This window comes from Tenrec ecaudatus, chromosome 2 (assembly GCF_050624435.1).
Source record: "Tenrec ecaudatus isolate mTenEca1 chromosome 2, mTenEca1.hap1, whole genome shotgun sequence".
In the NCBI taxonomy this organism is placed as follows: Eukaryota; Metazoa; Chordata; class Mammalia; order Afrosoricida; family Tenrecidae; genus Tenrec; species Tenrec ecaudatus.
The window spans coordinates 14,206,822-14,233,159 of record NC_134531.1 but is presented as its reverse complement, the minus strand read 5'-3'; the positions used below and the strand labels follow the sequence as shown (position 1 = coordinate 14,233,159).

Genomic DNA, 26,338 nt, shown 5'->3' with positions numbered 1-26,338 from the left:
CTGGTTCTTTGTAAATCTCTGAGATTCAATAGCTTCAGCCCCCAATTTCTGCCCTGTCTGGTCCCCAGCCAGCTAAATCAAGCGCCAGAGCTTCACAGGCTCCCAGTTTCTAAGAAATAAATTGCAGATTGTAAAAGATAACATGAGGTGAAAGAAGTCAGTTTCCAAACCGGCTTTTTAAAAAAATCTAAAAGGGAAAGAAAGAATATTAGTCTCTCTCTTTCTGGAGCACTTTTTAAAGCCCTTTCTTTGGTAACAAGTCACTGAATACCCCCAGCACCCCCACCTTCCCCAAAGAGGAAAAAAAAGCCTGGTCATATTGCAGCCAGTCAGTTTTCCGGGTGTCAGAGAAATGAGACTTTTTCTACTTTCGTCAGTTAAAGAGCCACGGATCTAATCTTGGCATTTCACAGTTATCCAGAGACGAAGAATTGAAGCAATTCAAGATATTGAGGTTAAAATAGAAGGGAAGAATTTGGGAATATTTTAAGAGTGAAAGGGCAAAACTGTTTTTCTTTGCCCTTAAGTTGGGGGAGGGAAATTGGAGAGCCCTGACATTTTAGTTTTTCACATTTGCGCTGTGGCTAAGTTGATTCCCACTGAGAGCACCCTGAGGAATGGAGTTACAGAGCCCAGAAGGGTGTCCAGGCTATAATCTTTATAAGAAAGATAGTCAACGGCATTGACTGGGTTTAAACTACCAACCTTTTTTCTTTTTTAATTTAGCTGGTTTTATTGACATATAATTCACAAACCATACAGTTCAATGGCTAAAATATACTCAAATGAGTTGTACAATCTTCACCACAATCCGTTTTAGAACCTTTTCTTCTGTCTTCTACTCTTCCCTATTAGCACTCCCCTTCCCCCACCCTCCCTTGGCGTAGCCTTGTTAATCAAGAGACAGTTGCTTTAGGTTTACCTGCCCTGGCTTTCAGGAAGAAACATCACACCAAAACAAGAGCAACAAACCACAAAGAAAATCTTCAATCCAAAAGAAAGTAGAAAGTGATAAAAGCTAGAAGAAATTTTAAATGTGTCAAAGGGAAAAAAAAGACAGGGTATAAAATTTTAACCTGCCTACACCTGCATGAGTCTGCTTTCCAATGCTCTCTGATAGCAAGGCCATGTGCATCCTTGATCAATGGTCCACGGGAATTCGCCGGAGGCTTATTCCATGTGGGGTCCTATAAATAGACTTGGGCTTTTGCTCTCATCCACAGTCTTCTGCAAACCATGGGCTCAGAATTTAACCTCTAATATGATTCTCTCCTCTAGTCTTAGATTTTATTATTTAAAATCCTTGGATCCTGTGCTTCTTTGGTGTGCACTTAGCTGAAGCTCTCTATGATGGCTGCTTATCCTGACATAAGCTTTGAAGACACCTGGCCATATCTTCAAAATCCCTCCACAAAAGTATCAAGCATTGAAATAACATGAAATGACCAAACTTTTAGTTAATAGTGGTACTCTAATAATTTGTGACAAAAGGCTTCCTTTTTATTTAAATAAATCATTTTATTGGAGCTCATACAACTCTTATCACAATCCATACATACATCAATTGAGTAAAGCACCCTTATACATTCGTTGCCCTCGTCATTCTCAAAATTTCCCTTCCACTTGCGTTCCTGGAATCAGCCCATTTTCCTTTTTTTCCCCTCCCCTCCCCAATGAACCCTTAGTAGTTTATAAATAATTATTTTATCTTATCTTGCACTGCCCGGCATCTCCCCTCACCCACCTTCCCGTTGCCCATCCCCCAGAGAGGAGGTTACATGTAGATCCCTGAGATCAGCTCTCCCTTTCTACACCACCTTCCCTCCCAGTGTCTCCACTCTCACTGCTGGTCCTGAGGGGTTCATCCGTCCTAGATTCCCTGTGTTTCCAGATCCCTACTGCACCACTGTGCATCCTCTGGTCTAACCAGGTCCGCAAGGCAGAATTGGGATCATGATAATTGGGGGTGGGGGTGGGGGGAGAGGAAGCATTCAAGAACTAGAGGAAGGTTTTGAGTTTTATTATTGTTACACTGAACCCTGAGTGACCCATCTCCTCCCCACTACCCCTCTGGAAGGGATGTCCAGCTGTTCACAGATGGACATTGGGTCCCCATCAGGCACTTCCCTCATTCACAGTGATGTGATTCCCACCCCCCTTCCCCTCCAACCACCTTTGTTGTTTGAAACCTGGTCCCCTCGTCCCTTCATGATCACACATGTTGGTGTGCTGCTTCCATGTGGGCTTTGTTGCTTCTGGGCTAGATGGCCGCTAGTTTACTTTCAAGCCTTTAAGTCCCCAGACGTTATATCTCTCAATAGCCAGGCACCATCAGCCTTCTTCACTACACTTACTTATGCGCACATTCGTCTTCAGCGTTTACACCAGGCTTCCTTTTAGTGATTTATACCCTCACACTCCCTGCTATCAAGTTAATTTCCACTCACAGAGACTGTGTAGGGCACAGTGGAGCTATCCCACAGTCCGTGCACTTTCCCATTACAAAAGCAGTAGGACACAACTAGGACGTGTTATCAATGCATAGAAGCTCCATGTGGACAGGCACCTTGGAAACACATGTCTCCAGCTTGAATGTTACTAAAAGGGGTCCCATAGCCACAGGAAGTCTTTGCCGGGTCCCTGAATCTACAACTCTAGTATATTTCTCTCCAAAAAGGAGCATAACTCTATGGAGCCAACAGAGTCAGCTTCTTAAGCAGGAAGACAGTAAAACCAGGGTGTGTCTGAAGCTTGGTTTTGAGGCCATAAAGCGCATGTGGTGGTTTCCTAGGCATGGCGGATGGTGCTCTAAGGACAAAGGAGTTGCTCGGATGCTTTGTACAGCAAACGTTGTGAAAAGTCACGCATCCCAGAGCAAATAATACTTATTATAACTGGAACAAATACCTTTGTCCGGAAGAGGATCAACCAGAATGCTCCTTAGAGGCAAGGATGGCTAAATTTTGTCTCATGTACTTTGGGCATGTTGCCAAGAGAGACCAGTCCCTGGCGAAGGGCCTCATGCTTGGTAACGTAAAGCGGCGAGAAAAAAGGAGGAGGAGCTTGAACAAGACGGATGGACACAGAGTCTGCAACAAAGGGCTCACACATAAGAACGGTCGTGAGGATGGCACAGGTGCGGGCAGTATTTCCTTCTGTTGTGCATGTAATTGGAACATATTAAGCTCACAGTATATGCAAAAGAGAACAGTTTATGTAAATTTTAGATGCTAATATAAATCATATGAAACACGCTTCTACACCCATAGAAGATTAACGTACTTTTAAAACACACACACACATGCATTATTGTCTAGTTTATTTCAACTCATAGAGGCTCTACAAAACAAGAGAACTGCTCCGTAGGATTTCTGAGATTGTAATATTTTTAAAGCAAACTATCTCTTCTCTCTCTCCAAAAGGGAAACCAGCAACCTTTCAGTTAGCAGTTCAACAGTTACCTCACTGCACTACCAAAGCTTCGTGATGAAATGTGATACCCAACCCACTTCCCCTGAGTTCATTCTGACTCGCCATGACCCTGCATGGGGTTTCCAAGGCCATCCATCTTCACAGGAGAAAGCCCCGTTGTTCTCCCAGAAGCGGCTGCTCTTGGCGTTAGGTCCCATGGAGTCGGGCACGACTCCTATCCTAGCACCTCTATGTCCCAAAGTGACATCCTTGCCATTCAACCCTGGAAAGAGGTCTCGGGCAGCAGACTGATCCAATGTGTCAGCTGAGCTCTTGACTGCTGCTTCCATGAGCATTGATGGTGGATCCAAGCAAGAAGCAATCCTTGACAACTTCAATCTTTTATTCGTTTCCCTTGATGCCGTCTGTTGGTCCAGCTGTGAGGATTTGGGTTTCTTTGGGCAGAGAGTTATAATCCACACCTACCGACGGCTGCTACAGACCTGAATCTTCATCAGCAAGGGCTTCCAATCCCCATTTGAGGGGATGTGGATTCAAGCCTCTGTCACAGAGTAGCTAGTGGGTTAAAACTAGTGACCTTGAGGTTAGCATCCCAGGATGCAGTCCACTGCCATCAAAATAGAATATTTAAAACTGCACAAAGTGCCACCACTGTTCTTGGCTGCTATGGAGTCAATCCCAACATATGGTGGCCCATGTGACAGGGAAGAATGGTAGCAAAGGATTTTTCCAGCCTTCAGCATTGTGAGGGAAGTGCTGGGCTTCCAACAGGAAGGTCAGGAGTTTCAAACCACAGAAATAAAAATGAAACTGCTCCCATAAAATGTTACAGTCTCAGAAACAGCGTTCACTACGAATTGAAATCGACTCCATGGCCCTGGGGTTGGGGTTTTGGGTTAATCTTTACAGAAACAAATCACCAGGTCTTTTTCCCAAGGAGTCCATGGATGGAATCGAACCACTAACCTATAGGTTAGCAGTCAAAGGATTAACTATTGGTCTACTAGGGAGTGGAACTGACAGGAGCTTTGCAAGTTAACTTTAGTTGTGCTTTTGTAAGTAACGTGAGTTTCACTCACTACCATTAAGTCAGTGCTGGCTCATGGCAACCCTATGAGACAAGGTAGCCCTGTTCCCTGTGGGTTTCTGAGATTATCACTCAAGACTAGAAAGCCTCATCTTTCTCTTGAGGAGCAGCTGGTTGTTTCAAATTGCAATCAATACTGCAGGCTGCAATCCTTACTTAGCGGGCATTACCCACGAAGCCACCACAATCTCGAATCCAACTCCTCGCGGATTCCCACAGGAGCTCACTCTCACCAGGCATGCCATGAGCTTAGTAAGTACTAATGTTTTCAGGGACACAGAAGGCAACACCTGGGGTTTGTTGGCGCCCATATTTGGGAACATCTCTACGGCTCCACCATGCCTCCTTCTTCCCACCCTCAACGCCACCTTCTTGCCTCCTCAACGCCTGGTATCCCCTCTGACCCAGCTCTTTTCCATTCAAAATGGTTTCCTGTGGAGAGAATTCCATTCTCCACCCTATATTCCCAAACCCATAGTTCCAGAAACACCCAACTATTCAGAAGAAGAAATGTCCTCCTCACAGCCTGGAGAGCAGGAGCAATTATAAATGGGAAAGAGATTCACGGTGACTTTTATCATCATTACCAGCAATACCCTCTGCTTCCCACAAACCCTCAGACAGAATTGTCTTTATGGAATCTTCAGGAACCATTAACACACTGGTGAATACTGTCTCAATTCTCCATCTATAATCCCCTCCATAATGTGGATTTTCCAGGCTCTCTATTGGAAAAAAAAACAAACCCTTTAGACCAGAGAGAAAAGTGCTTTTCTCTCATCATCTGTTAATCAGCCTAACGGTCTTGGGAAGTTGAGACATCCTGAGGAAGTTAGTTTATCCTCAGGAAGTTACTTCCTACTCACACAGGAAGTAAACACATGTTAGCCTAATTTTTAAGGTCAGACTGTATCCATGACTGTAAAGGGCAAACATTTCCAATGTTAGCAGATTGTTTTGTCCAAATATGTTGGTTCCCACCTCCTCTGTATTTTGCCTTCACCATAGGTGAAGTCAAAAGTTGAATCTTTAGAGAAAAACACTAAAAAAAACTAAAGAAAAGTGGCCAAAGAATTGATGTGCTTGACGTATGGTATTGAACCCAAGAACTGCCAAAAAACAAGCAAGTCCGTCTTGGAAGACAGAGAGCCAGGATGCTCCTTGGAAGCAAGGGTGGTGCAACATTGTCTCCCCTCCTTTGGGCATGGTACCAGAAGAGACTCGTCCCTGACGGAGGATATCACTGTGAGCCCAGGGGAGACTCATCACAAATGAAGGAGGCCCTGCTGGAGATGGGTTGACCCAGAAGCCCAAGCAGTGGCTGAAGCATAACGATTGTGAAACTGGTGCACGGCTGGACACTGCTTTCTTCTCTTGTCCACAGAGTCACTCTGAGTCAGGATTGGCTCGACAGCACCTCACAACAACGACAACAAAGGTGGTGGATCCTGAACTTGCCAAGTGTCTCAGTTGTCACTGGCAGCACCATTTATCTGGGATAGGCCTGAAGGCTGTCCTAGAGGATGTGCAGTCACCCACATTTCAGGAAAAGCTGTCTTTTAAAAGCTCTTGGTCAGAAGGGAACATAAAGGTCAGCAACAGGAGCAAAGACAAGCCAGAGAGACCCTGGGGAGCCCCCAAATGGATTTCAGGTAAGAGGGACACTTGCCAGAATCCCCCGAGGCCAGTAGGGAGATAGTCCTAAAGGTTAGGGAACAGATCTGGAATTATGTATGCTTTTATGGGGGGGGTTATAGTTATTATTATTTTCTTTTTATTCAATCTATTGTTTTCTTTTTGTTTTGTCTCCATTATTGTTGGCTTGCCTACATAAAAAGATAGGCATGGGAAGCAAACTGGAAGGATTTGGGGAGAAGAGGAGGCAGGGGAAGGGAGCAGTGAGCAAACGATGCCATAGAGAGGGGAACAACTTGGGAATTAAAATCAACAAGGAGGTGCTGGAGCAACAGCAATCTAGCTGAGAGGAATTACTAAGAGGCAAAAGAAAGGTGAGTGTGATGGTGGAGCAGGAGGAAGGTAAATGGAAACAGGAAAAATCTAGGAAGCAAAGCTATATGGGGTAAAAACATAAGTGTGTACATATGTAAATATATTCATTCATAACATAGAGGTATTTGGCATATTTACATATATGCCAATGGCAATACATTGAGGTAGTGGACAGACTTGGACCTCAACTCAAGCCCCGCCTCATTGTAAGAACACTTTTTTCTAACAACCTGGCATTCTGTGATGCTCACCCTCCAGGTATGATCACTGAAGACAAATGGGTGCACAAGCAAATGTGGTGAAGAAAGCTGATGGTGCCCACTAACAAAGGGCATGAGTCTGGGTTACTAAAGGCTTGAAGTTAAACAAGCAGCCATCTAGGAGAGAAGTGACAAGCCACAAGGAAGAAGCACACCAGCCTGTGTGATCAAGACTCAAAACAAACAAACATACAAACAAAAACATATTGTTGAGAACAAGGAGGGTCTGAGCAGAGACCCAAAACCCATCTGTAGACAATGGGACATCCCTCACAATAGGGTCCCAAGGATGGGTTGAGTCAACCATCGTGCATTATAGCACGGATGAAATACACAATCGTCCTCTGGTTCCTTGGGGCTTCCTCATGCCCCACTGTCATGACCCCAGTCCTGTCTTTCACTGTGGTCTAGACCGGAACATGTACACAGGTACAGGTAATGAGCTCATGACACACGTAATCCAGGCCAGATCCACCCTCAGGAACAGAAATGGGAGTCAGAGCAATACCAGGAGGGTAGGGGCAAGGTGGGGAGAGGATGGGAGGAAGGATAAACTGATCATAATGATGGCCACATAACCACTACCACCCCCCCCCCGGGGGGACAGACAACAGAAATCGCAGGGTAAGGGAGATAGCGGTTGATGTAAGATATAACAATAGTAAGAATTTATAATTTATCAAAGGGTCACGGGGGTGGGATGGGAGAGGGAGGGAAAAAAGAGGAGCTGATATCAAGGGCTCAATAGAAAATAGACTTTTAGAAAATAATGATGGCAAATTATGTACAAATGTGATTGATGCAATTGAGGTCTGGAATGTTATAAGAGCTGTAAGAGCCCCCAATAAAATGACCTCTTTAAAAAAAGTCATTTTATTGAGGGATCGTACAGCTCTTATCACAATCTATACATATATCCATTGTGTCAAGCACATTTGTACATGTGTTGCCATCATCATTTTTAAAACATTTTCTTTCTACTTGAACCGTTGGTTATCAGCTCATTTTTCCCCTCCTCCCCACCCTCCATTCTTCATGAACCTTTGAGAGTTTATCATTTATTTTTCATGTCTTACACTGACTGATGCACCCCTTTACCCACTTTTCTGTTGTCCAGCCCCTGAGAGGGGATATAGGTAGATCATGGCGATCTGTGACCGCTTCCCCCGCCCATCTTCCCCTTCCCCTCCTGATATCACTACTCTGATTATTGGTCTGTCCTCGATTCCCTGTGTTTACAGCTCTTACCTATACCCATGCACATGCTTTGGGCTAGCCGGATTTGTAAGGTAGAACTGAGGTCATGATAGTGGGGGTGAAAAAAACATTAAAGAACTAGAAGAGAGTTGTATGTTTCATCGGTGCTACCCTGCACCCTGACTGGCTCATCTCCTCCCCGAAACCCTTCTGTAAGTGGATGTCCAATTGTCTACCGATGGGCTTTGGGTCTCCACTCTGCACTCCCCCTTTAAAGGAAAACAAAACCTCTTGGTTGACTGCTTCAGTATTGGCAATGAGAGGTCCCTCGTGAAGCCTCCATTTTGCTCACCCAACCCTCAAGAACATCAGTTCGCTTATGTGATTTGTGTTCCTCCAATCTCTGCACACAGTAGTCTAAAATATAAGAAACCCGTTTCTAGGGGTCAGTCACTAGACATGACACCGCCACGTATTCCAGAGCAGAACTGTGCCCCCAGGAGGTTTCCAAGGGCTGAGATTTCTTTTCAGCTGTAGATCACCAGGCTTTTCTTCCGAGGCACCTCATAGTAGACTCAAACTACCATCCCTTCCATTTCGTGGTCTGGTGCTTAACTCTTTATACCAACCAGGGATATGGCAAGCCACGCCAAGCCTTCCTTCCAGCCCGCCCACAGTTACTCCCACAGCAACAAGCCACGCCCCAAGCTGCTGGGGCCCTTTCCAACTCCTCTCCCCCCCCCCCTCACTTCCCTACTGACAGACCCTTCAGTCCAATGGCTAGCACTTAACTCTACATCAGGCTGAATTATTCTTCACTGCCGGCCAGGCACCTACTTTCCCCAACACCTGCTACGGTTCTGGAAGAAAGGGATGGTGCCATGAATCCAAATTCCTTCGGGAGCCAGAGATCGCTAACAGAAAGATGACGAAGGACACTTGCTTCAGGCAAAAAGCAAGGATGGGGACTCGGGGTGTACGCTCTGTCCAGGTCCATTACATCAACTCAAAATTGATCAGTGAGAAGAAAACGCATCCCGGGGACAGATCCACCCCCAAGCTCCCAGTCTGTGACCTTTGGCGCATATTTTATACTCTCCCACAGGCCCATCAAATGGATCTAACCTAAAGGACAGAGTTCACTGAGTCCTCATTGGATTAAAGCACTGCTGTTACTGATTACTGATTGTGGAATGGTACATTTCAGTAAGGACCAAGTCTGAAGTACAAGTAGATTTAACTGAACGGAGACGAACCACATGTCCTTGGCTAGAATACAGCCATCACTTACTGAGTGCTTGTTTGTTTTTTGTCCAAACTTTAAAAAAAAGTGTGGGTAAACTGATGAAACCCAGAATGAGTCTTAGGGAGGAGATTAGAATGTTGAAGATAAAATGTTTTCTCTCCCCCTCTACATAAGACACAGAGGGATTCTGGGTGATCTCGTTACTCTAAAATGCTTTAGCAGGCGCACACACAGGGTGAAATTACCAAGATTATTCTAAAGTGCGCACACACACACACACACACACACACACACACCGAAATCTAATTTCCTTCTGAGTCCATTAGATGACATTCTGGCCTCTTTTGGAAGATAATTCCCTTCAAGAAATTAAGCTTTGTTTCCGAGTCTGAAATGTTATTTAGGGTTTCATTATGTTTCTCAGCATACAGACCAGTTGTTTTTTTTTAAATACTGAGCTGATAAGCCTCCCACTGCTGAAAGGAATCTGTGGACTCAAATGTGGCTTCTTCATTAACTGGGCACACTGAACCTGTGCTATGCTCGAATCGCCAGGCACAACTGGGGGTAGTTTTCAAACACTGGCTAATTTACAATTAGGCAGGAGTTTAAGTAATTATTGAAAAAAAACAGTCGTGACCCAGGGACACCATAATTTAATTGCCTAAACACATAGAGGTTCAACAGCTAAGACCTGGGGACTCTTTCTGAAAGGATCTTTTTTTTAATCTTCAAGATAGTGAAGTTTATATTTCAGTTTCATAAAGCAAAACAAATCTTTCATGAGTCAGTTCTCATTGTCCTAACAGATAAGACTAAAACCCAAAATGTCGATGTTACGTTTCTGCTTCCAGAATGTCCCCCATTACCAGCCCCATATTTTCAACTGCATCCCCACCCTCATTTTCCAATTTACATGGATATTTTAGACCTTTTTAAAAAAGGTTTGCTGCTCTGTAATTTCTTTCATTCTTATTCTGCTTCCCTTTAGGTCTGTGACTTCACTGTTTTCTCTTATGTTTGTTTCTAATACATCTATCGGAAGGGACAATTTGAAGGGGTATCCTCTGAGGTCAATAGTCAAATAACCCTTATCCATGGTTTGGTTTCAAACAGAACAGATGCGATAGAACGACTGAGAACTTTACAGTGCATACACTATCTATAGACCACTGACAGAGCCCGGGTGGCACTGCTGTAAAGCACCTGACTGTGAAGAGCAAGGTTGACAGTTCAAACCCACTTCAGGGGAAAGACCTGCCCAGTGAAGGATGGCAGCCTAGACAAGCCTATGGGTCAGCCCTACTCTTCCACAAGGGTTTGCTCTGTGTCCAAACCCGTTTGATGGCATTTAGCAATATCAACACGGATCCTCCATCGTGATGATCTTAGATCCAGTTCAAACACCAAGGCTGTGTGATGCCATACGGTATGTTGTTGTTGTTAAGTGCCGTCGAGTCATTCCCAACAACAGAATGAAACACAACCTGGTCCTGTGCCAGGGTCACAATTGTTCTTATGCCTGAGCCCATCAATGTAGATACTGTGAACATCCATCTTGTCAACTGTTGCCCAGCTACTTCACCAAGCATGGCGTCTTTCTCCAGGGACCGCGCTCTCCTGACAGCACATCCAAAGTGTCTAACACAAAGTCTCAATATCCTTGCCTCTGAGGGGCAGCTGGCTGCATCTCTTCCATGACAGTGTGTTTGGTCTTTTGTCCTTTCGATGTGTTAAATGTCTTGATGGGCAAACAAGCCCATCCAAGATTCCATACGAAAGCAGCTTGGGATGCTGACTTTTGCTGTCTACAGCTAATGGTCTCAAGCTCAGCTCTAGTCTTTTCAGAGTTCATGGATATATTTCTATGTACAATAATTAATCATTGTCAACGTGGGCGCCACTCTGTTGACATTTGAAAAGGTTCTTCCCGGAGGTGCTTTTAAAACATGCTGTGGTACACCTTTTTATAATTTCCTTGATATTTGATTGATGAAAGTTCAAAATAAATATTCTTTATTAGGATGACAGCTCCAGGGTGTGTGGGACAATCACCTAAAAACAAGCTGTACAACCGAATCTCAGAAAATCACGGCTCAATGTTCATCTTTGCATTTAATGATTTGACTCAGCTTGGAGAGCAGTAGTGGGTGACGTATGGGGCTACTCATGGGAAGCTCAGAAGTTCGAACCCACCAGGAGCTCCGCAGGAGAAAGACACGAGTCTCAGAAATTCTAGGTAGGGTCGACATGGATCAGAATCAGCTGGACAACAATGAGTTGGGTTAGGTTTGGTGCTGAGCTCAGTGGGTTTCAAGAGCTTCCGACTGCCAACTAAAAATGTTCATTTTATCTACACCTCAGGAGCAGTATGTACGTGGGTGATAGTTGGGCACAGCAATGATCAGGACAGAAGAGTTAGGAGCCTGGAATTGCAAGTGACAAACAAAACCAAACCAGAAAAGCCCAACCCAAACCTATAGCCACTGCAGCCAATCCAGCTTACAGGGACCTTATAGATAGTCACTAAGATGGTACATCTGTATGAGATCAGACAGCTGCATCCTTCCCCTGTGGAGTCGCTGATGAGTTTCAATCAACGACCTTGTGGTTAGCAGCCCACTGCCTAATGTTCAGTGCCACCAGGTATCCTTGTCTCACAGGGACACACCAGGTGAATGTACAGTTCTTGTTAAAAGTGATTTAACTATGGAAAAAAATAAAGGCAGTGTTTTTCCCAGGACAACATGCTGAAGGATTATGAAAGAGAGGGATGGAAGCAGGAAACCCAGGGATGCAGGAGAATTAAAATAAAGCCATAAGGCTAAGTCTTTTCCAAATAACTCGACTTAGAATTGGTCTAACCTGGGCCTCATCGGCCTTAGCACTCCTGAGCTATAGGAATAGACTCTGGATCAGCGTTGCGGGGAGAGATGACCACCATGTTTTCTTCACCATCAATCCATTTTACTCATTTTCACCCCAAAGGACAGTTTCTCCATGCTTCTGAAAATGAGTCTCTTTTTGCCCTCCTCTTTGAGTTGCGTTGGTATCTCACTGCAGATACCAACTGTTTTATTTGTTTGTTTTAAATTTCATATTAAGTGGGAGTTACTTAATATGTCCTATCATTCCATAGTTCTTAGCTTTGAACTGTGAATCAGATGGAGGTTTAAGTGCAAAGCAGCTTTCCATTCAACCACTCAGACACGTTACGTTTGAAGTCACTGGTTGCAACCCCACAATGAAATGTCATGCATCTCCTGCATCCCTGGGTTTCCTGCTTCCATCCCTCTCTTTCATAATCCTTCAGCATGCTGTCCTGGGAAAAACACTGCCTTTATTTTTTTGCATAGTTAAATCACTTTTAACAAGAACTGTATATGCATCCTCACAATCAATTTTAATGCTCCCTCCCCCTCTCGCATTCATTGGTTGCTCCCAATTTCCTTCCCTCCCCCCCCTTCCTCCCTGCCACTTTCCCAATAAACCAGTTATTGTCTCTATGCATGCACCCAACTGTGCTTCATAAACTGGGAGACCTAACAGAAACAATAGAAAAATAAGCAGAAAGAAGGAAACAATAATAATAATTTAGCGATAAAAATAAGAGGAAGAAAGAAAAGACCACCAACAATATTTTAAAAGCTAGAGAAGAAATTCCTGTTATGGAACAATCAAAAAAATATTTGAGCTTAGAGCAACTTCAGGTTGGGTCAAGAGAGGCAAACTGACCAAGGATCATATGTTACCATGGTTCAATCCACCATAATCACGTTTATCATCAGTTCTGGCTGATAGTAAAGTCTCCTGCCTGTGACTAGAGGGTACGTGCCAGAGGCTGAATCTGAGTAGATACTCTGCAGATGAAATTTAGATTCCCACCATCCTGCACAGCATTCTAACAAATTAAGTGTCCCCAGTTTAAGCTCTGATACTTTCCTCTCATCATATTCGGATTTTGTTATCATCATCTTTGGATCACGCCGGCTGGGGTGCTTCTTCCGTGTGCATTTAGTTGAAACCTCACGTAGATGGCTGCTAGTTTGAATACAAGCCTTTAACACCCCACACACTATTCCAGTTGATAGCTACTCCTCAATGTATCTAAGGTATGCACGCCCCCATAGCGTTCTCATTATTTTTTATTAACCTGTTGTTTTGTATGAAATCTGAAGGCTGATTTCAGTTCCAGACATGTGTGAGTAAGGGCCACTTTCTCCCCAAAATAAACTCACTGCCATCGAGTTGATGCCAACTCATAGTGACACTATAGGACAGGGTAGACCAGCCCTCTGAGTTCCCAAGTCTATAACTCTTTATTGGATGGAAAACTGTCTTTGTCCCATGGAGAAGATGGTGATTTTGAACTACTGACCTTGCAGTTAGCAGCCCAACTCATAACCATTACACCACCAGCAATCCTGGTTCTGGTCTACCAGGGCCATAGTCAAGGGCATGTCCACCTGACCCTGTCCATCCAGTCAGCTTGATCTCCTTTTTAACTTTGAGTGTTAGTCCACGTTTTTCTCCCACTCTATCCAGGACCTTGTGGGAGGTAATTAAACTCTGGGCAAGCTCAGGAGGACACGTGAACTGAATCTATGGTGAGGCTGCTTTGAGCTCATGAGTGTGGCAAAGCAAGCAGCGGGCCTCCCCGGAAGGGTTTCTCCAAGGCCCTTGCATGATGGGGAGCCAGCCCCTGCCTCCCACCAGAAACACCGATCCACGTGAGCACCACATTCTTTCTCAAATCTCTTCTGAACAGAGGCTAGAGGCTCTGCTACCAGCTCAAATCACAACGGAAAGGAATGGACCAAATCAGTGGGTGCACGGAATGCAAGCACTTGTTTAAAGGGTTCCCTTTTTTTTAACTTTAACTGGACCATCACCCACCCAAACAATACTGGGTCCAAACAACAAATTGCCGCTGATCAACAATTTATTCAGTCTGTGGTCTCTCCCTTCTTACCTGCCACAAGTGTTTCTCACCCAGTCAGATAATCGCTCAACACTGCCACAGCTCTGAGTCAGCTGAGTCCCTGGCAGCTTGACTTAATAAGCATGCGGGAACCACTCACCGTCTCCCTACATTGGGTTGCCAGTGGGTTCAGTCTGAATTTGAATATCTTCGAATAGCCACTGGATGGAATGAACCCAATGTCCGCCAACTACACTTGACCTTACAACTTCTTGCCTCACCTCCCCAGTCCCAGACAGCTGGGCCACCTCCCTCGTTAGCCCACAGTTGTCTGTAGGAAGTCAAAGCTGGGCAGCATGCTGCATCTAGGACTCGTCCGCTCATTCTAACGCAAGTCACTGGTGCTGTGCACAGCTATCTGGGCTGAGTTCAGCTAGAGCTTGAGCTGAACTTGCGTTCATGGAAACTAGCGTTTCCGCAGCTGATGATCACAGGTCATTCCTTCCAGTCAAGGAAAGACCATCCCATGAGTGAGAAAGCTTAGGAGCATGGAGAAAAAGAACAGCGCCACCATGGCAACGGATTAAGAGTTGCTTAGGAAGTTAGAAGGAACCCTGGCGGGGTAGTGGTTAAATGCCAGGTTGATAACCTCAAGGTCAGCAGTTCAAAAGCACTGGCAGCTCCCTGGGGGGAGACCAGGGAACTTCACTTCTTAATAAGAGTTACAGCCCCAGGAGCAGTTCTACCTCATCCTATAGGTAGGTCACTGTGAGCGGGAACGGATGCAGTGGCAGGGAGTTTTAGAGTAGGATGCTGGAATGCAGATTATGTTGGGAGGGAAAGGGATGTGGGAGGGGAAGATCCTAATGTTTTACTCTGGAACCCCAAAACTCCAAACCAAAGTCACAGCCATCATCTTTCTCCCATGGGGCAGCTGGTGATTTTGAACTGCGGACCTTGTGGTTAGCAGTCTACTGTGTAACCAGCTGCACCAGCAGTTCTCCTACACTGGAGCGCAAGCCTCCTACCACGTCAGGAAATCAGGATATGTAAACTGTCCCAGGACATCGAATGGTCTTGAAAGGGTGTGTTCTGCTTCCCTGGGAGAATGTTCCAATGGAGGTTGTTAATTCCTCAAAAGAGAAACGGCTTTACAAATGACAAAATCTGACACTCTCCACTTTTTTTCGGACACAACTTACTGTCTGTTTGTCTGACACCACCACCTGCACGCAGTTTGTCCTATTGCAGTGGAACCTCTGTCACTGATCTCAGAAGTAACAGCAGGGTCACCCAAGGTGACCAGGTTGAACCGGCCTCAGCAGAGCTTCCAGGCTGAGGACAGACTAGGAAGAAGCCAGAAGCTGGTCACTTCGGAGGAAGTGGCCACTGGACACCTTCTGAGCAGCAGCGGGGCATAGTGAGATAAGCAGACCTCCCTCCCGGGTAGCTGCAGGATGCTGTCAGATAGCTATCGTGCTGGCAGGTGAGCGGCTCAGGCTGAAAGGCACTTAAGCTATGAGGAGACGATGGACACCGGGGCTGAAACAACGGGCTCACACAAAAGAACAATTGGGGAGACCTTGCGGGACCGGGCAGTTATGTGGTCGCTATGCGTCAGGACCAACATGGTAACACCTATGCATTTTTGCATGAGAGTTGAAGAGGAATGCTTCCACTTCCACCTGGTCAATACTGCATGCTCTCCTGGATTCAGACGAATCTGTGCCCCTCTGCGTGACTGTGCATGCATGAATAACCTTTGACCCTGGAGGGGTTTCCCTTTGACCCTGGGAGGATTTGTCGGGACATTGCACAGGCAGGAATGGCACCGTGGTGACAAAGACCCAGCGGACGCCTCAGCCTTGAGGGTTGGCTGCTGGGATCTATACACTCCGAGCTAATGGTAAAAGATCACTCAGAAGGAATGAAAACACTTGGGGAAACGTGTAGCTCGTCCTCTCGCAAGACTTTGAGAACTTGGAGAGCACCAAGGGTGAGTGAGCTGTCCGCCCTGAGAGGACGCTGCTGGGGAGTTGGGAGTGCTCACCCAAGGCTCCCCGTGATGGTTCGTTTTTTTAATCATTTTATTGGGGAAATGTGCAAATCTTATCACAATGCATACATCCGTCCATGTGTCAAGCACATTGTGCATATGTTGTCATCATCGTTTTCAAAGCATTTTCTTTCTACTTGAGCCCTTGGTATCAGCTCCTCATTGTCTAATCTCCTTCCCTATCCTCCCTCCCTCCCTCCCTCTCTCATGAACCCTTGATAATTTATAAATTATTATTATTTTTCACATCTTGCACTGTCTGATGTCTCCCTTTACCCCCTGGTCTGTTGTCCATCACCCTGGGAGGGGGTTATAGTTAGGTCATTGTGATTGGTTCCCTGTTTCTCCGCCCCCCCCCCCGACCTCCCCCTCCCCCTCCTCGTCTGGCTACTCTCAATATTGGTCCCAAGGACTTTATCTGTCCTGGATTCCCTGCATTTCCAACTCTTGTCTGTAGCCATGTACATGCTCTGGTCTAGCCAGATTTGCAAGGTAGAATTAGGGTCGTGATAGTGGGGGGGCTGGGATGGGGAGGAAGCACCAAAGAACCAGAGGAAAGCTGCATGTCTCATTGGTGCCACATTGCACCCTGACTGGCCTGTCCCCTCCCCACAACCCTTCTGGAAGGAGATGCCGAGTTGCTTTCAGATTGGCTTTGGGCCTCCACTCTGCACCCACCCTCTCAATCACATTATGATTTTTTTTACTCTGGGTCTTTGCTGCCTGATACCTGATCCCACAGACACCTCATGACCACACAGGTTGGTGTGCTTCTTCCATGTGGGCTCCGCTGCCTCTCAACTAGATGGTCCCTTGTCTATCTTCAAGCCTTTGAGACACCAGATGCTATATCCTATGATGGTCTTAGGACAGGACTGCCTCTCGGGCCACAGCATTTCAAAGGCTGCCCAGCAGGTAAGCATGCCCATCCTAGGGGGAGCCATCCCTGGGCTGTTCCAGACTGCTGACCATTATCATGCACAAACAATAACTCCCAGCCGGTTTATGGGATTAGGGCTGCAGCCATCTCCACGTGTGAAATTGGAATGTGCTCACTTTGGGAAGATCCCTCAGGCCCATTCCCACTCCCGAACCCAAGAACCATTCCAGCTGCCATGGGGCCAATTCCATCTCACAGAAAGGCTGCGAATTCCACATCAGGGTCCTCCATTGCTGTGATCTTGCGTAAGTAGATTGTCAGGTCTCTTGCCCCAGGAGTGTCAAATGAATCCGAACTCGAACCAGCAACCTTTACCTTCAGCAGTTCGGTGCTTAACCATCTGCACCATCAGGCACTCCATCTCCACTACAACCCCGAGGAAGATAGCCTTCCCTTTTCTCTACTCTCTTATAAACGCTTTGTTTGTTTATATGTCTCAGTATTTACTAACATGTGTTACACAGAGTGTGTACCATCATGTTTCCCAATCAGGGCAACTCCTGCACCAGAAGAGTAGTTACCAATGGAGGTCAGACCACTGTCTCAAACACACACACACCACCACCACCACCACCACCACCACCACCACTACCACCACCACCACTCATCCCCACTACAATCAGCACCACAGGGACAGTACCGTCCCCATCCATGCCATCAGTGAAACCCCCCGCACTTCTGCTTGGTGCATTTAACCCAGGTATTACAGAGGTAACCACAGCTTTTGAAGCCTGTTGAAAAACTGGACATTACCTTTCCCCATATCTATCATATTTTAGAAATCAGTATCATTCACACCTAACAACATAGATTCCTGCCTGTGCTTCCTCAAGGTGAAAGTGATGAATTCAGAGGAAACAATCCTAGGAGGATCAAACTTGGGAGAAAATAACCATAATCAAAGAGCTCCCAGAAAGCTCGTGATTCTACCCATAGGTATCTTTCTTATCATCCAAAGCTCACCATCACTGTAGAAACCAGGGTATAGGAGAATGGGAGAAGCAGGCATTCACTCTGCTCCTCAGTGGACAACGTAAGGAATCAGTGCTCATCTGCCTGCTGGGGATTGGCAGGTTGCATGCTGGGCTTACCTAGGTGTTTCCCAGGAGGAAATGATGGCCCCATCAGACAAATCCACCCAATGGAAGCCTGCAAACCCCTATCTAACCATTCGTCCTGGATGTGCACGGGGCCTCTGTGTCTGGGCATTTTGAAAAGCAGCATCTCTATCCAGGAGGCCTGATGGTGTCCTGGGTTACATATTAGGATGTTAACCACAAGGTCAGCCATTCAAAACCACCAGGCCCTCCACAGAAGAAAGAGAGGCTTTCGACTGCAATAGAGACTTACAGACTTGTAAACCCACTGGAGCCGTTCTGCTCAGTTCAGTAGGATCCACACTATGAATTAGAATCGATTCTATGACAGTGAGTCTGATTTTTATTATGGATCCCATCTGATAATACAACTGATTTTGCAGCAAACATCTCTGCCCTATAGCTTAATGGAGCTAATTAATATAGTATCGATGACCAACTAAGGTAAAACATATTACAGTAAGCCTATTTAATGCCTCCATGAGACCACTACGGGTTGGAAGTGACTTACTGACAAGGAATTTGATGTGGATTGTACTTAACAAAATCCAGCTTATTTTTAAAAATCTTATTTTCATTGTCAGTGACTAAAAATAACCTCATAACAATGTAGGTTCCTACAGATTCTTTTTCAAGATTATTTTAGCAAATATAAAATTATAATTTTTCAGATATGGAGGAAGGCAGTGGTTATGGTGTTTCATAGGATGGAGTTCTTCCATTTAAGAGTTAAGAAGAAATTCTAGTCTAAATTCTAATTTATCCTAGTTGCCCAAACTGCTGTTGCATATAAACATCCTATTTTCCATTTTTCCCCTCCTGAATGTACCAGCAGAATGACAAAAAAATTCATCGTGACAAAATGTATAAAACATTGGCTAAGTCTTGGCCAAAAGAATTTTCCTAAGAGAAAAGCAAAATAAAATAATAATCTGAAATCCCTACAGAGTTGTGTCTCCCCCCCCCACTTTCCGTGAGCATAAAAAGCAAACATTTTTAAACGTATGAGTCCCACAATCCCTCCCCACCCCACAAAGGAGCATACAGTTTTGCATTTTCCAGTTTTGAAATGGAGCAGAAATAATGAGGAAACTTAACTCTGATAGAGAAACACAGAGGGGTTGCTCAACATATTTTTAGCTTCCTATTTCCATAGCCACTCAAATTACATGCATGGCTATGACAGGCATGTCTGTGAAAAGTGAAAGATGGTGGAAGGGAGTTATAATCTTGCAAATCAGAGATTCTTGAGGAGAGATGATCTTACAAAAATTAAATGAAAGTGATTTCCACTCTGGCTCCTAAGAAGAGATCACTACACAAATATCTAGAAGCCATTAGCCAAATTTGCATACTACCTTAACTGGGTTTCCAGAAAGATCTATTGTCTGCATTTGAATTAACAGGCAGAAAATTAAAAGTAAATGGCGACCTGATGCTTCACTGCACTGGGTGAGCCTTCCATTCCTGTGCCTGATGATGTCGTTTGTTGGCTTACATGGAAGGACACCAGACTTAACACAGAGAATACGGCCCCCTGGTGAAAGCTACTTACAAATCAATCTGGGGATCATTAGCCTGCAGAAGGCAATTTTACACTCCTGGAAACACACCAGATGGAAGAACTCCCAAACGAAAACAAAGGCCAGCGGAGGTAAACCATCCCTGCACCTTGTGACGCAGGTCAAGTGAAATCCAACGACAGAGATGACCAACATCAGGTCATGAGACCGACGGCCAATACTGTGAGCAGCAGAAATTAAACCTAAAAATGTACTGCCTCCATACTCTCACCCTTCAGGATGCACCGAATTCTAAATGACGTTGAGAAAGTCAGCCAACACCTCAAGAGGCTGTTTCATTACAAATATCATGGATGTCTCATGATATAACGTCATTTTACAGTTAAAAGATAATTCTTCTTCCCAAAGGATCTGATTGTGTTCAATATTTAAAGGAATGGAACTGACTCCATAATTGGGTTACCATTCCACAAATAAAACTAAAGACAAAAAAAGATTCCTGCTCACCAATAAATACACCATAAATTTAAAACCTCCTCCTATAATGGAAAGTGGTTACATACAAGCACGATTTGACTACAGTAAAAAGCTCCATGGAGGATATTAATGTAACCAATCTTCTTCCCAATGGAACAGATACACACATACATGTATATATATATATATATATATATATATATACATAAAATTATTCATTTAAATTGAACAAGTTACAGGAACATGGCTCAACCCAGATTTCCAGATACACCGATGTAGAAAGTTCCAGCATGAAAATGCAAAGGCAGCACAAAGATTTTACAAACATACTGTTTACCACATTGAGATACAAAATACGAACTCCCATGAAAGTTAACTTGATGCCAGTCCATTATCTTTTCACAAAATACCAGCACTTGCTCAATCCATCAAACCAACATCAATGGGCATGCACAGCCATGCCACCAAGAGGAAATGGGGCATCCCTCCTCAGTTTTCAGCATCTCACATGCTCTCACTCAGCAGAACAGCACTGAGCCCCACACATGTACTGATCTGCCTTCCAAACATGGAAACATACAAAGAGAAGGCAAAGGAACCCAGACCAGATGCCTACCTTCACTCGTAGCCACATTCTTCTGGGCTTTGGTTGGTGTGTGATCCGTGCTTGAACTCACGTCAGATGAGATGCTGGAGCTGCCTTTGCCTAGAAGAAACACAAAGCGGTTCTTGAGTTTTGTCATTTCAGAACTGGGCCGCGATCCCATGGGTCGAGTCGATTTCAGAGAATTGGAGGTGCGGTGGGTCAGTGGTAATTCCGTGACAGAATTCTCACTTTCCATGCAGTGTGGATCACAGCTCAATATAAAGAAACTCAAAATTCTCACAGCTGGACCGATACACAACACGGTGATAAACGGAGAAAATCTTGAAGTATCAAGGATTTCAACTGGCTGGGACCCACAATCAATGTTCATGATAGCAGTACTTAAGAAATCGAAGAATGTGCTACATCGGGCAAGTCTGCAGCAGGAGACCTCTTTAAAGTGCCGAAGAGCAAGAGCATCACTTTGAGGACTAAGTTGCATGTGACCAAAGTCATGGTATGTTCAATCATCTAATATATGTGTGAAAATTCAACAATGAATAAGGAATACCACAGAATAATTGATGCATATGAAATGGGGTATTGGTGAGGAATATTGAAAGTATCATAGACTGTCAAAAAAACAAAACAAATTTGCTCCGTAGAGCGAGTTTGGCAAGACTTTTTTTCATGTACTTTGGACATGTTATCAGGAGAGACAAATTTCTGAAGAAGAGTTATCGTATATACTCATGTATACACCGAGTTTTTCTTGTGCTGAAAACTGGAGATTGACTTAAACATTGATCAGTGTGGTACCCCAGAGAGGTGTAACGTCTGCCTGCCGCCCCCCCTCCCCAACCAGGTAGCTGGAAGAGTGCCCATTATCTCCCGGGTGATTGCCATTTCTCCACTGCTCATTCAAAGCCCCACTGGCACGGCAGGGCTTTGAATTGCTTGTTTACTCACATCTAACCAATCAGAGCTGTCCTAGGAGGTGTATCTTTGAATAAGCCTTTTAAAGACTATGTGCGAATGATGTTGCGTGAATGGATGTCATCTGCTCAAGCCTGACTAACAAAAGGAGGAAATCTCATGAAGCCTGACATAGAGTTAATAGCAAAGTAGGTTTGAAATGCATGGGAAGACATTCCAGAAGACATGGTGCAACGTGCCTTCCAGAAATATAGTATTAGTAATGCTATGGATGGCAGTGAAGACTGCGCTTTGTATGAAAATGACAGCAGTGATGGTGATGACGGCGATCTCAGTGAGGACAGCGTCTATGATGACCTCACACCAGCTGAAGCTCTGCATTGGGATACGGATGATGATGCGGAATCCAGTTTTGAAGGATTTTAACTCTTTACATATTAGCTTGGTTGCTGATTGAGCTCAGGGAATAGTACTCTTAAGATATTATTGTTGATATCTTATTGTTTTTGTTGAACCTATTTTCCACTTACTGTGCTGGTTTACTAATGTTAAATGACTTATCCTTTTATTTATGTTTTTATTTAAAATAAACATTTAAATACATTACCCCACTGATACCTCAATTTTTAGTAATTTTATTTTCATTTGTGTTGATTATTGAAACTCACCAATAGCTTCTGTATTTTCCACCCTAGGCTTATACTCGAGTCAAACAGTTTTTCTGGTTTCTCAGGTAATAACTGGGTACCTGGGCTTATACTCGGGTCAGCTTATATTAGAGTATATATGGTATTTTGTGTCAAGTAGAAAGTCAGTGGGAATAGTGATACTAGAAGGGTAGGGGGAAGGGGGGAGGGGAGAAAGAGGGAACTGATCGCAGTGATCAACACATAACCATACACCCCTCTTCCGAAAACATCAGGGAAGGGAGTCAACAGATGGTGTGAGCTATGAAAATAATAACAATGTACAATCTATCAAGGGGTTATGAGGGTGGTGGGGGAGAGAAGGGGGAGAAAGAGGAGCTGATACCAAGGGCTCAAAAGAAGGTCAATGTCCAGAAAAGAATGAAGGCAGCATATGTACAAATTCGCCTGAGGCGAGCAATGTATAGATTGTGACAAGAGTTGTAAGAGTCCCCAATACAACGATCTTTTAATAAAAAAATAAATCCATAGAAAGGAAAGTCAGTAAAAATAGGAAGGCCTTCGAGCAGATGAACTGAGAGTGGCTTGCAACAATGGACTCAAACACAGCAATCGTAAGGTCGATGCGGGACCACACATTGTATTGTCCTGTTTCCCAAAGGGTCACTGTGAGTCAGAAATGACTCCACAGCACGTAGTGACAACACAAGCACCTTCATTGCCTTTCGAGTGAAGCCATTACCTGTCCGTGGTGGCACTCAACAGGCTTGAGAATAGCTTCCTGATTAAGACGGACTAGAAAAGAGTTACTTCTGAAAACCAGCCGGTGACAACAGCCCTACAATCAAACGGAGCAGTGTATATGGGGTAACCATGATTTGGGGGCCAGTTCAAGGGCTGCTAACAACAGGATGACCAATGGAATGAGATGTGACCTTGTGCCAGCATTCCCAATAAGCTACTTACTGGAACCACCTGCGGGGGTGCTGCCACCCAGCCTGGGAGTCACCTGAAGGTGAGGGGGTGATAGCTATTAGGTACCCTGGAGTCAACTTGCACTCACTGCAAGTCTGTGTTCCCGTGGTCCTGGCCATCCTCACAGTCTCTGCCATGGCGCTGGCTGCGAGGTTTCTGCCCAAGATGCAGTCCCACGCCATCGCCTCTCTTGTTCACTGTTTATTAAAGTCCACTGTGTGAACTTTAGGAACTCTGCTAGCCTGCATACCTCAGGAAGGCGGGGGACACCCCTCTTCCTTCCTCTCCCTGCCTCTCCCTGCAGGTCCTCAGGGAAGACATTCCCTCAGGCTGGCCCTCAACACCTCCACAGACTAAGTTATTTAGTGACTTAGACTCCAAAGTGAGTAAAATAAAGTTTAAGAATGTTTGCCACTATCTCGTACCTGTTAAAACCCGATTTTGTAAATGCCAACCCATCAGAATGTTCTTGTGCCGCTCCTGGACTCTGTCTTTCGGCTCTGTCCCCTTTGATGCAGCACTGTGGTGAATCCTAATCGGGGGCTGCTTGATGCTGGATTGCTTTGTCCTATCAGCAAACGCTTCTTTAATTGCAGGAGAAGCTCCAATTGGGTCTTTGGCAAGCTCAATGTGTCAGCCACTGTGTCGATCCATTGCTCAGGAGTCTTCCTCTGTGTTGCTGCCTCTCCACTTTACCAAGCACGGTGTCCTTCTCTAGAGACTGGTCTCTCCTGATAACATGGCCAAAGTACACAAGGCCAGAGTCTTGCCATCTTTGCTTCTAAGGACATTCTGGCTGAACTTCTTCCAAGTAGATGAGGAGGGCGGGAAACCGCCTGGGGCAGAGGAGCACCAGAAGGGTTGGGTGTCACCTTGATGTGAGACCCTCTCTGGCAAGGTGGGAGTCTCTGGGTCAGTGAACGCTAAAGGGCTGATGCAGTTGTGATTGTTGGGTACCATGCATCCCGCTTTCTACTCTTACTAAACTCACGTGACATAGAACTGCCTCAATGGCCTGTCATCTTATAGGTTAGGTCTTTTTCCTAAAGAGCTTCCAGGTGGGTTTGAACCAGCAACTTCTCTTTTACAGGCTGAGCCACTTGCTTAAGCTTTACACCACCCAGGCTTTGCATGAGCAACAGAGCACAGCTAAGGGTCCTGCGGAGGACAAGGTTTCATCTTGTCCGGGGCTGCCAGATGTTGGGTGTAGGATTGAGGTGTATGTTAAAGCAGGCAGGCACCAAGTGGCTAAAAGTCCAGTTATCTGAGCTTTTTTCTTTTTTTCTGGTAAAACAACTAGATGTATGGAAATTTAAGTTTGACACTACAGCCTTATTTTTTTTTAGCTAATATGCCTCAGCTTGTTTTGAAAAATTAAACAATTTGCAGCCAATACACAGGCCATTTCCGACTCATAATAATTGGGTCCCAAGTCAAGTCATAGCACCAGTTTCTTACTAAAAGATTTATAGAACAAAGAACAGAGTTTATTAGGCTTCGGGGTTGGTATTTGTTTGCTTTTTTCCTTTTTCCTTCTTCTGCTTATGCATTAAAGATCTTTGGGGAAATATTCAACCTACATTATAACTGAGCTAGTATGCTATTAATAATACAGTTGACTATAGACTCAGACATGATTATAAAACACAGCCCAATAAGATCCCACAATCTCTTTTCAGCAGCCATGTGAGCCAAAAATGGACACATGAGAAAAACAGCAAAAACATCATCATCATCATCATCATCAACAACATCTGCAGCTACATATTTTTTCTCCGTTAAGGAAATCAGCAAATACAGCACGGAGGCATTCTTGGCAGAATGAGAGCCTGTCAGCTGCTCATAGCTGCATCATCTTAAAGAATCAATCCTCAGCTTAATAAGGCCTTCTGAGCAAAACACTGCATTTCACTAATGCAATCGTTCCCAACCAGGAGTAATTTCGTTCCCCAAAGGGCACCTGGCAATATTACAGCCTAGGAAACTCCATTGAGTGGTTTTTCTCTACCACATGGAGTCAGGAAGAGTTGACAGTTCAGGAATAGTGGCCCCTAACAACAACAAATGGGACAGGGGTTCAAACTAACAATAAGTGGGCAGAAGCCAGGGATGCTGCCTCGCATGCTCAGAACAGCATTCCCCAGCACCCAAAAATGTTCCCTCCCAAATATTCAGAGTTTCAAGGTTGAGACAACCTAGTTCAAAGATCCATTCCAGTCAAGGGCTGGGTTTCTGCCCTTCAGATTTTTAAGAAAAACATATACGTGGGTGTTGCTGAATATTCTCTAAAGAACACGGTAAAGTCTTCAGATCGGAATCACACTCCCTGCATGGGGAGATAAATGCTTGGAGTCTGCAGAGGGAGAATTCTAGAATGATTCCCCTGATCCCTCCTGCCTAAGCCTGTGTCTCTGTGCCATTTCCTCCACTGAGCAGAAGTTCAGTGCTTAAAAACGGCATGAAGCCAAAAGAAGCAAGCAAAGATGTGCGAAAATTGTGTGGATTTCACCAAAGTCCTGAATAAGGTGACTTTACATGAAGTAAAGGAAGATTATCCCTGCCGGATCTGACCTCGTTTGGTGGGTATTTCAGAGAAAGGTCTAGAAGAGAGAGATGTTCTCCTGGTGACCTTGAAGAAGTAAGTCATGAATTGTTCTGCAGACGCAAAGAAACATAACCATGCAAGAGGGCCCCAAGACACAAAAGGTGCATATAGTCCTGGCCAGTACCGACTGAAATTTTCTGTGACCCCTAGGAGAAGACCTAGCTAAGCCATGTCTGTGTTTCTGACCCAAGGAAAAATGTAAGATGGTAAATGCATGTTCTCTGCCCTGGTCATGCTCCATCTCATGGTATCCTGGCCTCAGTCTCTGGTCTCAGAGTTGCAAGGTATCTGCTTACTTCACCACTTCAGACAAGGATTGTGCTGCACTGGTGCATCTTCTATC

General features: G+C 44.8%; 1 protein-coding gene across 2 annotated transcripts in view; it reads right to left on the bottom strand.

Moving 5' to 3' along the window:
* Positions 1 to 26,338, bottom strand: part of FBXL7 (F-box and leucine rich repeat protein 7) — a 409,300-nt gene that overhangs the window by 262,840 nt on the left and 120,122 nt on the right. For both annotated transcript variants that reach the window (XM_075540880.1, XM_075540881.1), the window contains one exon: positions 20,863 to 20,952. In XM_075540880.1, the coding sequence (XP_075396995.1) occupies positions 20,863 to 20,952 (90 nt within the window). Of the gene's footprint in view, positions 1 to 20,862; positions 20,953 to 26,338 lie in introns of those variants that run through there.